This window comes from Mugil cephalus, chromosome 8 (assembly GCF_022458985.1).
Source record: "Mugil cephalus isolate CIBA_MC_2020 chromosome 8, CIBA_Mcephalus_1.1, whole genome shotgun sequence".
NCBI classification, from domain to species: domain Eukaryota; kingdom Metazoa; phylum Chordata; class Actinopteri; order Mugiliformes; family Mugilidae; genus Mugil; species Mugil cephalus.
This window is the reverse complement of record NC_061777.1, coordinates 12,736,939-12,751,450: the sequence shown is the minus strand read 5'-3', so window position 1 is coordinate 12,751,450 and position 14,512 is coordinate 12,736,939. Positions and strand designations below refer to the sequence as shown.

At 40.7% G+C, this 14,512-nt stretch overlaps 2 protein-coding genes across 8 annotated transcripts in view; both read left to right on the top strand.

The window, feature by feature from the left end:
- Window positions 1-1,655: 1,655 nt before the first annotated feature.
- Window positions 1,656-3,745, top strand: LOC125012461 (C2 calcium-dependent domain-containing protein 4C). The gene is made up of 2 exons (XM_047592431.1): window positions 1,656-1,684; window positions 1,814-3,745. The coding sequence occupies exon 2, from the start codon at window positions 1,857-1,859 to the stop codon at window positions 3,111-3,113; it is 1,257 nt and encodes a 418-aa protein (XP_047448387.1). The 5' UTR covers window positions 1,656-1,684; window positions 1,814-1,856; the 3' UTR covers window positions 3,114-3,745.
- A 139-nt stretch (window positions 3,746-3,884) lies between these two features.
- The window catches only part of vps13a (vacuolar protein sorting 13 homolog A), a 32,483-nt gene continuing 21,855 nt past the window's right edge, over window positions 3,885-14,512 (top strand). For all 7 annotated transcript variants that reach the window (XM_047591165.1, XM_047591160.1, XM_047591161.1 and 4 more), the window contains exons 1-25: window positions 3,885-4,054; window positions 4,840-4,883; window positions 4,971-5,013; window positions 5,099-5,194; window positions 5,590-5,691; window positions 6,584-6,693; window positions 6,847-6,906; window positions 7,061-7,120; window positions 7,414-7,494; window positions 7,750-7,807; window positions 8,240-8,367; window positions 8,509-8,615; window positions 8,698-8,869; window positions 9,459-9,521; window positions 9,738-9,870; window positions 9,978-10,072; window positions 10,190-10,332; window positions 11,039-11,240; window positions 11,331-11,445; window positions 12,089-12,225; window positions 12,347-12,479; window positions 13,018-13,135; window positions 13,464-13,599; window positions 13,872-13,983; window positions 14,079-14,254. In XM_047591165.1, coding sequence (XP_047447121.1) covers window positions 3,955-4,054; window positions 4,840-4,883; window positions 4,971-5,013; window positions 5,099-5,194; window positions 5,590-5,691; window positions 6,584-6,693; window positions 6,847-6,906; window positions 7,061-7,120; window positions 7,414-7,494; window positions 7,750-7,807; window positions 8,240-8,367; window positions 8,509-8,615; window positions 8,698-8,869; window positions 9,459-9,521; window positions 9,738-9,870; window positions 9,978-10,072; window positions 10,190-10,332; window positions 11,039-11,240; window positions 11,331-11,445; window positions 12,089-12,225; window positions 12,347-12,479; window positions 13,018-13,135; window positions 13,464-13,599; window positions 13,872-13,983; window positions 14,079-14,254 — 2,724 coding nt within the window. In that variant the 5' untranslated portion in view covers window positions 3,885-3,954. The remainder of the gene's footprint in view (window positions 4,055-4,839; window positions 4,884-4,970; window positions 5,014-5,098; window positions 5,195-5,589; window positions 5,692-6,583; window positions 6,694-6,846; window positions 6,907-7,060; window positions 7,121-7,413; window positions 7,495-7,749; window positions 7,808-8,239; window positions 8,368-8,508; window positions 8,616-8,697; window positions 8,870-9,458; window positions 9,522-9,737; window positions 9,871-9,977; window positions 10,073-10,189; window positions 10,333-11,038; window positions 11,241-11,330; window positions 11,446-12,088; window positions 12,226-12,346; window positions 12,480-13,017; window positions 13,136-13,463; window positions 13,600-13,871; window positions 13,984-14,078; window positions 14,255-14,512) is intronic.

Below are 14,512 nucleotides of genomic sequence, written 5' to 3'. Positions count from 1 at the left end.
AATAAAGTTGATCTTCACTACCACAAAAAGCCTCCTGACCTCTCAATGCTCTGAAGGCACCGGACTGATTCATTCATCATCTTGATATTCCATTCCTTGTCTCACACACACACACGCACACACACACACACACACTAAATGAACAGAGACAGGCACATTTTATTCGCGCAAAGGATAAATGTTGTCCAAGTGTTGGTGGGCATGTTATTTTGTGTGTCTGTCTGACTAACCTTTGGGTTCGCATTTCTTCTGTAATCACTTTTTGCTATAGACGTTATGATGCTAATGAGGCAATACTAAAATATTAACTATCACACTGATATCTTAACACAGACAAGCAGAAGTTTAACGTGGAACAACAATAAATGTGACCCATGTGTGCCCTCTTGTGGTGGAAAAGCTGAACAACCGGCCTTCCCGTTTGGCATCCAAGCCTTATCTGTGTATAAGATCCTGGTGTTTAATGACATGGTATCGATCCCTACAGGAGCAGCACTGTCAGATAGAACAAAATTGCCTTGTGGATAAATCAGATTCGATTATGCTTGTTAATGCATAATGATTGCTGTGCTAGTCGGTGGACACAAGTTGTGATAGTAATCTAAACAGTTTTTTTTTTTATATTAACTTAGGAGAGGAAGTTTATGTTATTGTGGAAAAGAGAATTGAATAAAATGAAGGGCCCCAATTTCACCTTTTGTCGTTTCAGCCGTGTGCAGAGAAGTCAAGTCTGCATGTTATGAAATCATAAATGTGACGTTTGCTGAAATATATCTACTGATCTCATTCATATGGGTATAACTTTTCAGTTTAATGATTGACGCAAATTACAAAATGTCCCGCTGAAGATAATGTGATGTGGGATTGTTATTTTTTTTTGTGTGTGTTGATCTGCGATTCACATTTTAATTATCATTTCCAGTATTCCCTTGTTTTTCATATGGCAGTTATTTAAGCGTGACCTACAATACCGACATAAAGCTGTCAGCAGGTCAGTTGTGTGTCTGGTTGTTTAAAGGTCAGAGTCTTTGAGGTGGTGGGTGCTGTCTGTAGGCCTGCAGAGCTCCTTTGAATCAGAGGTCAGCTCAAAAGCAGATATCAGATCACCACAGCATCATACACGTCAACACTTTTTAGAGGTTTAAATGTATCTGAACTTCTTTCTAAATAACAATTTGCTACTGATAGATTTGGCGTAGAGTCATTCTTCTCCTTACAGTAGAGTACAAAATTTAAAAATGAAGATATCCGAAATTATTATCCTACCTGAGACATTTAATGTAGTAAATGAAATGTCAAATTATTACTTTTATATTTATAATTTAAAACATGACTTTTTTTTTTATCACTGATTATGGCTCTTTTCAGTCACAGTACGGCAAAACATCAGGTCAAGTACTGACGTCAATTGCTTTTGCAAAGCTCACAGCACAGCACTGTAGCAAAATTACATTCACTTCAGTGCACCCGAGTCTGATTTACTACCTACCCGGTTTCCGAGAAACGCTACGTTGCTCTTTGTGGTGTGGCTGTGTGTATTCTTGCGTATGTGTAATTACTGATGCAGTCACGAGCGGCAGAGTCGTGACGCAGAGCCTTCGCACACCTTTAAAGTCTGTCACTCACTCATCCGTCACTCACATGCCGGTCCATCTTCAGAGAAGAGCACATCCCAGCCTCACAGGTGAGAGCAAAATATTTGTCCTTTCATCATTTGGAAGAACTTAAACGGTTTGTGAAATGTGCGTTTTTCTGTCCAGGGTTTATTCATGTCGATTTTCCTAAATAACAGATTTTATTCTTGTTTTCACAGGGACAAAAATAGATTTTATCAGCAAAGACAACGAACAATAACTATGTGGGTGCTTGAGAAGATCAAGGAGAGCATGGAGAACATTCCTCTGGAGCTGAGTCGCTACATGGGAAAGAGTGAGGAGGACATCTTTTCACCTTTTAAGACCACCCTCACCCAGAATCTGCACATCAACATCCTCACCCCAGAAAAGATCCCGGAGTTCTGCCTGCCCCCACGGCTTTGCAAGGGAAGCCCATTGCCAGAAAATGAGAAACCTCTACAGCACCCGCAAGATGACAACCAGATACCTAAGAGTGGTCCATCTTCAAATGCTATACATGTAAAGACAAAAGATGCGAAGACAAAGAACTGTGACGCATCTGTGGTTTGGAAGGCTACGAAGAAACCGATGCCGTTCTCTGCGGAGAGTTATGGCCTGGCGGGGATGTATGAGAGCCCCAACACTCGAAGGAAAGAGTCTTTGTTCCACTCAAAGCGCCCCGTGTACGTGTTTGATAGAAGCCTTCCCACCAGAGCACCCAGGCAGTCAAAGGAGACAAAACTGCCCAAGAAAAGCACTTCTGGGTTTCTCCCACTGTTTTCACACAAGAGTCTGACAGAGGCAGGAAGCACAGAAAGTGAAACACTTTCTTCCAGTGACTCCTCTCCCCTCAGTTCTTCTTACAGTGGCAAGTCATCCCTCTGTGTCCCAACAAGAAGTGGCCGCCTTAAAGGGGCAGTGTCATGCCCTTCGTTAATTGACAGCAAGGAGGACAGAGGGCGATGGAAGCGAGGGGGTTTGAGTTTAACAACCTCTCCCAGTTTAGAAGAAAACTCACACACCCTAGCCCCACCTGTCCTCTTCCCAATGGACGTCCTGCAGTGCCAGGAGAGACTTCAGCGTGAGCATGTCATCCCCTTGCAGGGCCGGGGCCGAGTGCGCATCTCCGCTGAGCACTCCACAGTCTCCACCGATACGTCGTCACCCTTCTCCACAGTCAGAGTGCGTGTGGTGTCTGTCGAAGGCCTGTGGGACGCCACTGACCGGCAGACCCTGAACTGTGTCGTGAATCTGTGTCTGACACCCGGGAAGCTGCAGCAACAGGAGAGCGCCACCATCAGGAACTGTCGCAGCCCTGTGTTCAATGAAGATTTCTTTTTCACAGAGCTGAGTCGCAAGGATCTGTTGGAGTTGCACCTCAGATTAAAAGTTGTGAATAAACCTGCTGCTGGAGCACTGAGGAGAGGGGCTGTGATTGGAATGATCACTAAACCCCTATCTCAATTGCTCCCTTTTAACAAACAAAGAGAAGAATAGGGGTTTTGTTTATTATTTGAGTGGTAGTTTTAAGTAGGATGACCACAGCAAGTGATATGCACATGTGACAATAACGTCAACAACCAGTATCTCAGACCTGATATTGTTCTCTGATGTGTAAATATTGGACATTGGGCAGGTTATCCAGAAACATGACTCTACAATAAATAGTGTACACTGGAGATAATGTCAACTGTTACTGTACTCATCACTGGGATCCAACAGGCCAAACAAGAAAAATAAAATCAATGTTTACAATTACACAGACATTTTATTGTCATTTTATTATTATTGTACTTGTAGTGTATGATGAAGTCATGTCCTTGTAATGCTTTTGTAGTGCTGATGAATATGTCATAGAGGTTACTAAAGAATCTTTGTTGTTTTCAATAATTTGTGACTATGGACTATTATTCACAAGATCACATGCTTTAGAAACAGATTGGTCTTATCAGAGTATATCTCTCTTGTCTTATATTTATTCTCTCCTGGAAACAGGATTAGTACCTTACATGAAATGTAAACAAAGCATATTTAATTTGTGAACTGTGTCAATATTGTCTAATTAAAAATGTTTTGAAACAATGGAATGATTGAAGGCATAGACGTCATTATTCATAATGAATTTACAAATATCTATCTATGAAATGCCCTAAGCTCTGCACTTATTTCTTTTTACTTAACAATACTTACACTTGCGGACCCTTTCCCGGAAGTAATTAATAGTAGTGCGTGTACGTTCTGACGTCAAGCTCCGCCCATCGAAGGACGTCCTAATCTGACGTCGAGTCAAACGAGTTCGATGTAAACATGGTGAAAGAGAGATGAGAGAAACGCCAAAATGGTCTTCGAAAGCGTGGTGGTAGACGTCCTCAACCGATTTCTAGGGGACTACGTGGTCAACCTTGACAGCTCACAACTAAAGCTTGGCATATGGGGAGGTAACTGAACTTGAGTTCGTCTCTTTAGTTGACAAGCTCGCTCGTTGGAGCAGCTAGCTAAATGCTAATAGACGTTAGTCGCCAGGCGTGTGAGAGGAGCTCCTCAGCTGTCAGTGTCAGTTTATCTTTCCCCGAAACGATGTATAGCTATCCAGCGTGAACAGGACAGTGCAGGGAAACTGTAGTTTGTAGGCCGATAAAGACACGTAGTTAGTTTCAGATCGCTACAGTTATCGCTTGGTCCCTTATTTGCTGCTGTCACTCTGTTTGACTTGTGCAGCCACGGGAGTTCCACAGAGGCGATCAGTTCAGGGTCACACCCAGTTTATGACCTCTGTTAAGCCGCCTTTATTAAAAGGTGTGTGGAGAGGAGATAATTTAAGTAGAAAAGCAGTTGTAAAAGTATCTAAATCACATCACAGTTTTTTTTATTAAACCTATATTATCCTAGTATCTGATCACCAGATGATGATGTGTTCACAGTGTTGTCCTTTAAGCCAAAAGACTACAGCTTTAAATTAGGTTGTGTTGCTATGATCTATGATCTCAACACAATGGTAATCCATTGGTTTATCAGCTTCTAGATATAGAATAGTAACAATCAACAGCAAAGCTAGGTTCTCCCAGGCCATGACATGTGTGCTATCCCCCGTACAAGTGAAATCTGTACCTCAAGGTAGCGTGAGCAGAGTATAGTTGATGCACATTAGAGCCTTCATTGGTTTTAGGAGGTTTATGATTGTCATTGCAAGGTGATTGGTAAGTAAATATTCCTTTCATTGCAGGTGATGCTGTTCTTAGAAATCTGGAAATAAAGGAAAATGCTTTGGTAAGTTGTAGTTAAACGTGTGAGTAAGTGGTATTGATCTATTATTACATTCTGACATTCATCACATGATTTATTCATTTGTTGCAGAGCCAGTTAGACATTCCCTTTAAAGTGAGAGCTGGTCATATAGGTAAGATTGTTGACCACATTTAACACTGTTTGGTATCTTATGAATATTTATATTCATTTATAATGTGTTTGTTTTTTGTCAATAGGACGCCTGGAGCTAAAGATCCCATGGAAGAACCTCTACAACCAGTCAGTGGAGGCCACGCTGGATGGTGTCTATCTGCTTATAGTTCCCACAGCAAGTAAGAACAGCATCTATTTTAATAAAATTACATTCATAGACGTTTCTGTGTATGCTATTGAATCCCACCATAGAGTGACAGCAATTACCTGTTTCATGTCACGTGATAAGATGACTAGGCATTTTATGTTTGGCATTTAAATTCCAAAATACATTCAACCTTTATTTTAATTCTATTGTCTTTTACTGTAAAATGTGATCTATAGTCTTAAAACATTTAAAATGCTGGTAGTATCAATAACCCCTCTAAAGGGCAGACCTAGCATAGTGTAGCACTGTAGTTGGACAAAGGACGTCTCTCAATTATTCATGGCCCTTGAGAACTGATAAGTAAATAAGACAAATTATATAAAAACGTGTATGGTTCATTGTTTTCATTTTCATATTTGTTCCCAGGTATAAAGTATGATGCAGAAAAAGAGGAGAAGCAGCTCCAGGAGGCTCGTCAGAGGGAGCTACAGCGGATAGAGGAGACAAAGCTGAAGGCCGCTGAGCGAGGTCAGCTTTTATTTTGAGGCAACTGTGTGTTTGTGTAAACGTGTAACCAGCAAATATTCTGTGTAACTACCACTTTAACAGGTTTCAGAGACATTCTGTAAGAGCTGTAAGAGAGAATGGGCAGTAATGCTGTGGAGTAGTAACACTGCAAAAGCATAAAGTGTGGAGTACAAGCAGAAAGGATTTGACACCGTGTGGTTGTGGTTTGGTCTGGTTGCATTTCCTGCGCAGCCCGCATTTTTCACACCCTCTATATAAGTATACTTTTCCCCGTCTGGTCAGAAATAGTGCTGTGGTGTACTATTTAGGAACAGCTATTGTGTGTCTCTATAACTATACACCAGTACAATAGTAAACAAACAAACAAAAAAGAAATAGTGTCATTAAAGTGGACTTGAATTAAATACTAGTAAGTATTTATGTTATTTAGTCTCTATGCCGTAACCTTCATGCAGCCAAGATTTAGTGCTAAAATTTAGTGCTTGTATTTGAATGCGTTACTTCTCAACAGTGTACATAATGAACTGGCAAGTGTGAATGCTCTGAATAACATTTAATCTATATTCCTTGATATTGGACTAATGCACCTGTTTAAGTCGTGCTCAAAACATTCAGCTTGTGAGATGCAAATTGTTCTGGCAGTTAGAGCTCAATGACACCTTATCAGCTGCTTGCAGGTGCAATAGTTACCCCAATCATAACTAACTGCTGTAGCAAATATCAACTGAACATTACATATAATTATAACATATGGCTGCTGTAAGTGGTTGTGGAACGTCCTTCAGAAGCTCACTTTGATGTCAAGGAGCAAGACATTAAATCCTTGTTCTGAAAAAGAAAAGGCTCCATGACAAGTTTGTGTCTCATATATGCATTTGCTTGTGCTCGACAGAGAACCCCAAGCAAGAGAAGCAGGACACATTTATGGAAAAGCTTGTTACTCAGGTCATCAAAAACCTGCAAGTGAAGATCTCGAACATCCACGTGCGCTATGAAGATGTTGTAAGTATTGAAGTATCGAGCTACCTGAGTGATGTATGTATACTACCAGAATAAACTCATGGTTATTTTTCTAAAGTAATTGATAAACAAGGGTAAAATCATGAATTAGATTTGCATATCTATAAATATAGCTTTTTTATTTGTCTTCCACAGGTCACCAATCCAAGCTGCCCTTTGTCATTTGGAGTCTCACTTAAAAACCTCAGCCTTCAGGTAATGTGTTCTAATGTCAGATTATATTGTACAGCATGTAATCTGTTCTTAACGTGTAATTAATTATTTAATACTTCAACACATCTATATATATGAAAATGTGTCAGTTTATTTAATAAACGCCCCCTACTCTACTCCTTGTTTGACCTTTCAGACAGCTGATGAGAACTGGAAACCCAGTCTTTTGGATGAAAATTCCAGGCTTTTCTTCAAGGTAAGGACCGACTAATCTGAGAGCTGTGGCTGCAACGTACAGCCTATAGATATACGTTATCCTGTGTAACACTGCTTTGTTTCAGTACCGCATTTGTTCCCTCAATTAAACAGAATCGTAAGCCACATTCTGTGAAAGTTTTTCTTGGAGTTTAACCAGTCGGTTCAGTTCTACGAAATGTTTTTGTCAGCTGTTAATTTCCGCCTAACTTTGGGCCCTGATTCAAATGTAAGAGATCATTGTACAATATTAGCTCCTGCTAACATCATAATTGCTCTGTTTTCCCTCTTCAGTTGGTAAAACTAGACAACTTGTTCGCCTACTGGAATGTCAGCTCAGTGCTCTTCTCCAATCACAGCCCAGATGAGGCCCTGGTGAGTCACGCTATGATTGCTCTATAGTACCTGCTTGGATTTGAAGAAGTAACCTCAATATTGTGGGCACACAGAAGATCTTAAAGAGACAGTAATCACTTTCTAGCATCAGAACAGTTTCACTATGAAAAGACCTTTTTTGTAAAGCCTTTAAAAGGAATGAATGGTTTTCTTCCGGGCATGTTGTTAAAACAGTAACAACGAAAATATTGAGTAAAGAAATGAAATATTCTCCTTCTATTCTTTTTTTCGTAGCGATGTCTCCAGAGCAGCATGGAAATAAACCGTAATCATCTTGTCAGCCACGACTTCAGTGAGTGTCTCACTTTCATCCTTTATTCACATTTTTGTCCAAACCACCTTGTGAAACCCACCGAAAACCATGTGTTCCTTTACATGCACGAAGAAGCGTTTTGCAAGTAAAATGAATTGGTGCTTGATATGTTGTGAATTGCACCGACGCTGCAGTGCCAGGAAAAACAAAAGTGTGAATCACACACAGTGAATCACCACCACCAACACATTCGAACAGATTTTCAGTACATCTGAGCAGGTTTTGTTTTGAGTCTCAGTTGTGGATACATTATTAATTGTTAATACTGCTAAAGATTAAAAACATATTAACAATTTTCATATGATCAGAAATACATGTCAGTGTTTCGTCGATACAAACATAAAACCACGTACTCCCCAAAAAATGCTTCTCATCTTTGCAGTTTTTAAATATTCTGCGTCCGGTCCACAGTTTTTCGTCCCATCTCAGCCGATGCTAAACTGCGGATGAATCCCAGATCAGATGTCGATTTCTCCTCTCCTAAAGTGGACCTGATGGTCAATCTCAGGGAGGTGGCCATTGAACTCAACAGATCCCAGGTACGTGTTTATGCTGCATGTCTAAGAGCCTGTTTGTAATGTGTTTGCTGTGAGAGGAAAAGATAAACAGACAAGTTAAAGATAAACATTGTGAGATGATAATTGCACTCCACTAATTGCGAACTTCCTGTATTCCTCTAGTACATTAGCATCTTGGAGCTGCTGGGCTCCGTGGATATGATGTCAAGGAACCTGCCATACAGGAAATACAGACCCATGGTCCAAGTTCACAAGAATGCCCGCCTATGGTCAGAAAGCGCCACATGACAGTTGCATATCCCATCGCAGATTGCAAAGTTGATCATAAGCGTGTATCCTTCTGAATTCCAGGTGGAAGTACGTGATCACAGGCGTCCTGGAGGTAGATGTGAAGCCACGGCTCCACATGTGGTCATGGCAGCACATCCGCAGGCACCGGGATATGGTGAAATGCTACAGAGAGCTCTACAAGACAAAGATCACCAGCAAGAAACCCAGCGATGAGCTTCTCAAGCAGCTAGAGGTGGGACGGGACTGAACCAAACTGAAAAGGCAGAGGGGGGAAAAGGGAGTCACGAGTCCTGCATTGCTGTTTTGGAGAAAGTTTACTTTGCAACTTTTATGCATCTAAATATCTAAACGATCTAAATATATGAACAATAGGTGGCTTAAGATGATAATAGAAAAAGAGTCTTTGATTACTCTAAATATTCATCCATCTCAGTATCTTGAGTTAAGAAAATTTGGATTTATGCTGTGATAGGATGTGATATCTTTAATTTCTAAATGGAAATCCAGTTCAGTGCTAGTGCAAATACTTTTACGTTTTTTATTGCACAATGGCAAGCTCTTACTTGACATAGAGTTACTAAAATCACCCAACATCAAATGCCATAAGCTTAATTTCTTTACATATATTTACATATGCATATACATTACATAGTGCATCGTAGATGAAGGCTCAAAGAAATCATTTAAACTAAAAGGTGCATTAGCCATTTTAGTGTCTGTTCCTCTTCATTCCTCAAATGCACCTTTAGTAATTGCCGTGCTCCTGCAGGGAGTAGGAAGAACTAGAAGCACTAATCAATTTGTCTGGTGTTCACTCTCAGAAAACTGAGAAGACCTTGGATATTTTTAACATCACACTGGCAAGACAGCAGGCTGAGGTGGAGGTAAGCATTTTGTTTCACACTTTACGTCTTCACTCACCTTGTTTCTGTGGTATGAATTGTATAAAACCTTGTTTAACTCACCATAGTTCTTTAATCTCTTAAAAAAATAAATTGATGCCCCAGATTTAAGAAATCTACGAACAGGAGCATTTTGTCAATTTTTTTTTTCATTAGTGAAGTCGTCGGTTCCTTAAACATTTGTTTTTTCTTTCCCAGGCAAGCAAGGCAGGTCTACGCATTTACCGTCCAGGGCTAAAAATGGAGGAAGAGGAGTCTCAGGGTTGGTTGAGCTGGATGTGGAACTGGGGAGGAGAGCCAGAAGCACAAACAAAAGAGGCCAAGACCGGAGGTAGGGAATACAAAATAATATGTAGAAAAATAATAAAGTATGATCTGAAAAAACAACCTACTTCATGCTTATACCTTCTTAAATCTCATAATTTGTTTTTGTGTCAGGTTTTGATGAGCTGTTAACCCCTGCTGAGAAAGCCAAACTCTACACTGCCATTGGATACAGCGACACTGCTGTAAATCCCAACCTGCCAAAGAACGTGAGTCACCACCTTTTTTCGACATGTACTAATAACTAACTAATAATATACTTCCTCTCCATCCCGCTGAATCAATATTATAAAGCTGCAATATTCTTTGTTGTCATTTGTTCCTAGTTTGAGGACATGAAGGTGAATTTTCACATGGAGAGGCTGTCTGTGTCCATTAAAGACAACAAGGACAAAAATGAGATCATCAAGCTGACTGTGGGAGAGCTCAAGTCCACGCTCACGCAGAGACCGGGAGCGCAAGCCATCAAGTTTGTCCTAATGCTTTATATTTTGTCACCCATGTCTTTGCTAATATTTGTACTCTATGTTTCACAAATAAAAGATTTTTCAGTTTCATGTGGAACCATCAACATGGCTGAAACGTTTCAAAATCACTGGAACCAGTTAGAGCAGATATTAGTGTTACTTGTGTCTACTCCCAAGTGACAACCCTGGATCCTTAGAAACACAGGCCCTGTTCAGACCCTACATTAATATCAGTCCTGAAAATTTCAATTTCAATGGCCATCTTAAAGTACAGGTATGAAATGATGTAGGTTGCGCTGGGAATTCCACCACTCAGACCACATTTGAAGGAGGGACACAGTGAGTCCTGGGTCACATTAAGGGCTCACTAATCAACTGCTATTTGTCTCATTTGTTAAAAACACAGCCAGTATTAAAAATACTGCTTCAATTAGAGTATTCTGCAATGCTCCAAGTGATGTCTGTGTTTATTTGCATACAGAGTGCAAAGCTTAGATAGCATCTCATATCCTGGCTCAAGTTGCATGTGGAAACATTTTAATGCCCGGCGTGAACACAGATACTTAAAGCTGGACACCTGTTATCGGATTAATTGACGTTAAAACCATGTCTGATCTGGGTCACTGAGTCAACCTCCTGGCTTCCCTTACCTACAGTTAATAATCTTCTTAGGATGCCGGCAGTGAATCTGTTTCCTCTTTTCGTCAGGGTCACAGCCCAGCTCAGTCTGTTCGAGGTCACCGGGCAGGCCAGCAACCGACCAGCACCGACCGTCCTTTCATCAAGAAAGGCAGCCACAGGAACGGGGACCCCGCTGCTTTGCATCCTGTTTGAGACCAACCCGCTGGATGAGAGTGCTAACCAGCGGCTTCACGTTGAATCGCAACCCTTGGAGATCATCTACGATGCTGTGAGTGAGGCCGCCGGCGTGCATTTATGAGAGCGCCGCGTGCAAAAGGCGTACGTGTCACATGCGTTCTCTGTTTGCGTGTCTGTGCAGCTAACGGTGAACAGCATGTCAGCATTCTTCATGCCTCCTGACGACCTGCAGCTGGATGAGCTCACCAATGCGACCCTGATGAAACTGGAGCAGTTTAGAGACCGCACAGCCACTGGTTAGTTGCACTTACATACGTGCGCAAACTTGTACAGACGTTCACCATCGGGGGTTGAGCTCCAGGATCTGTTCAGCTCTCTGCTGGCGAAAATGTTTACATTCCTCTGTCATTCCTTATCCAACCAGGCAGGTTGATTACAGTGTTCCTGTTTCCTCTGATTGTTTCCATGGGTTGTTTGCTGCAGTTTCAAGCTCCTTCCTTCTCATGCTGGCATGATTTCATAATGGCTCATTTGGGTGCACTGAATACTTAAATTATACTTTAGTTAATAACATAATGACATATCAGAGTTCACTAGACCCACTATTAAAAAAGCAATTTACGTAACGACACACATTCCTACATTGCTTAATTAAACTAGTATTAGTGGTAGTTGTTATAGATCTATGATCATCTGGAAGTGCAGTTAGAATAAGGTGAGAGCAGAAGTAGAAATAACACAACATGTACCAAGAAAACTGTTCTGCAAGTTATTCTTCCCCCTGAGATGACATGTGTAGACTTACAAATTTAAAAAAGCACAAGTAATAAATGTCTAGTATATAGTTGGTAATATTTTCAAGAGTATTGCAGAGATTATGCAATATGCTATAATTTGAATCTGTTATTATACCTAACTGTACAACGTTATGTTTTTCAGGTTTAATGTATGTGATTGAAACACAGAAAGTTCTCGACCTGAAGGTGGACCTGATGGCCTCCTACGTCATCATTCCACAGAGTGGCTTCTACAATGGCACTCAGAACATCATGTTGCTGGATCTTGGTCATTTCCAGGTCAGAAAGTGTTAAGTGTGCAAAACCTTAAACCTAACCTTAAACTTAAACCTTTTCTAACCATTTGATGACATCACGTTTACAACCAAAGCTTGAAACCCTCACGCTGCTGTCTTTTCAGATGTCCAGTCAAAGCAGGAAGCATCTGCCTCAGCTGTCCGTGTGCACCAGCAACATCGAAGACATCATGTCCAGAGCTTACGACAGCTATGACATACATCTTAGCAGCCTGCAGTTCCTTTACAGTAAACCAGGTAAACACACACACAAGTTAAAATGTGTCACATGTCAAAGGTTCTTTACTGGGTTTGTGTAGAAACTGAAAGACAACAACGTGCTGCTTCCAGCTATTTGACTTGGTTCAGGTTTGAAAATCAGTTCAAACTTTTGAAGATGAAAGGATTTTTTTGCACAAATTATACAGACAGCTTAGAGGAAATGCCTTTAATGTAGAGGTTAGCATGTGTTGCTGCTGTTGTCACATTGTTCGTGTGTAGTGTTTTTGTTGACTGTTGTGTTTGTCCTATTTAATGTCTTTTTGTTTGCCGGCTCTCTGTGTCCTATTTAATTTCTTCTTTGGTGACTGTTGTATTTTTTCTTGGCTTGTGCTGCTGTAGCATTAGAATTTCCCCCAATGGGGATCAATGAGGTTTTATCTTATCTTATCTTACCTTGCTGTGTCTCAGCCAAGAACATAATAAAACTGACTTCAAAAGATCAATCAAAACTTTAAGGGTGTTTTTTTTTTTTGGTGAGTCATTAGAAATGTTAAACATTATCTGTGTTTGATAGATCATGACTGGAAGAAGGCCCGGAAACAGAAACTGTCACCACTCCACATCCTTGAACCAGTGGATCTAAAAGTGGTTTTCAGCAGGGCGATGGTTGTCTCAGACTCCCGCATGGCAAAGTGAGTGTACAGTCTTTATAGCTCCGTGGTGATGACAAATGGCAATATATCAGGAAGGACTAGAGAGACTTTTTATTTTTTTGCCACAACTCAAGAAACATTTTCTCATATTAGTTTATCATGAGTTATATCGGTCTGCACATATGGGATATAATTTGTAACTTAATATAAATTAAATGAAATTACTGCAATTATATTTTGCCATTTCCTTTGGAAAAAAAAGAAAAAATCAATACCAGCACACAACAATCCAGTAGAGTAGCACCTATTTTAAGCATGCTAAGCAGATTATAGTTAAAGGTCATATGTTGGTGTGTTTGTGTTTTAGGTATAAGATGTCTGGAGAGCTTCCTCTGTTGTCCCTTCGCATTTCCGATAATAAACTTCGAAGTGTTTTGGAGCTGGTAGATAGTATCCCCCTGCCTGAGAGCAGACCTGCTGCACGAGGCCAGTCCTCTGGAAAGGTAAGAATAGAAGGATGTGCCTAGACCGACCTCTTCACAGTTTGTGAGGATCAGAGCAATTATCTAGAAAAAGTATTCTAGGAATAATAAAATGTTTTGGGGCAAAGTCCAGGAAGAAAGGGACGTTTGTTCTGCAGTTTCTTTATTTATTCCTATAAGATGTTATAAAATAGTGTGTAAAATACACACTTAACTTATTAACCAGTGGGCATCAACAATACAGGCAGATTTTGGTCATTCCAGTGTCATGTGTTAATGATTTTTCGTCATAGGGAAAACAGTCGTTCACCCCTCAGCTCACCCCCAGAAGACCTCTGAACTTAGCTGACCAGCGCTCCTCTCTCATGTTCGAGTCATGTGAGACCATCAGCATCACCTCACTGGGTGAGACGCAGTTGTGTGCACAAGTGCAGCGTACGACTCTGCCTCCCTACTGCTCAGTGTACTTAATGTGTGTATTCCTGTGGTCGTTATCTCAGGGTCAGAGGAAGATCTGTTCTACGACGCCCCCAGCTCTCCCATTGGCGACAAGCCGTTCTTCCCAGACAATCCCATGCTGCTGCGCTACGCAGATTTGAGCAAAAGAAAAAGTTTCTTCAAGGAAGACGCTAAGAAGAACATGACTGAGTTCATCATGAAGTTTGAGATAAGTGAGGTGCGTTCGCTGGACTGTCACAGCCTCGCTTTGTTCTTCACGTTTAATACTCTATATCATCCATGATCATTGTGTAGAAATGCAGAATAATAAACTATGCATACAAGGAAAATGTTTCATTGATACAAATTTTATTACATACAGTTTAACAAATCCGTTTCTTCATCTCAAACTGTAATTTATCAGTTTTGTGTTCTGGTTTTAATTCCTCCATCTCCTTGTATTTCCTGCCATCCTAACGTACATTTCTCTTTTGAC

Excerpts from the sequence above, each read along its gene's own strand:
- LOC125012461 (XM_047592431.1), top strand. The coding sequence starts at position 1,857 with ATGTGGGTGCTTGAGAAGATCAAGGAGAGCATGGAGAACATTCCTCTG.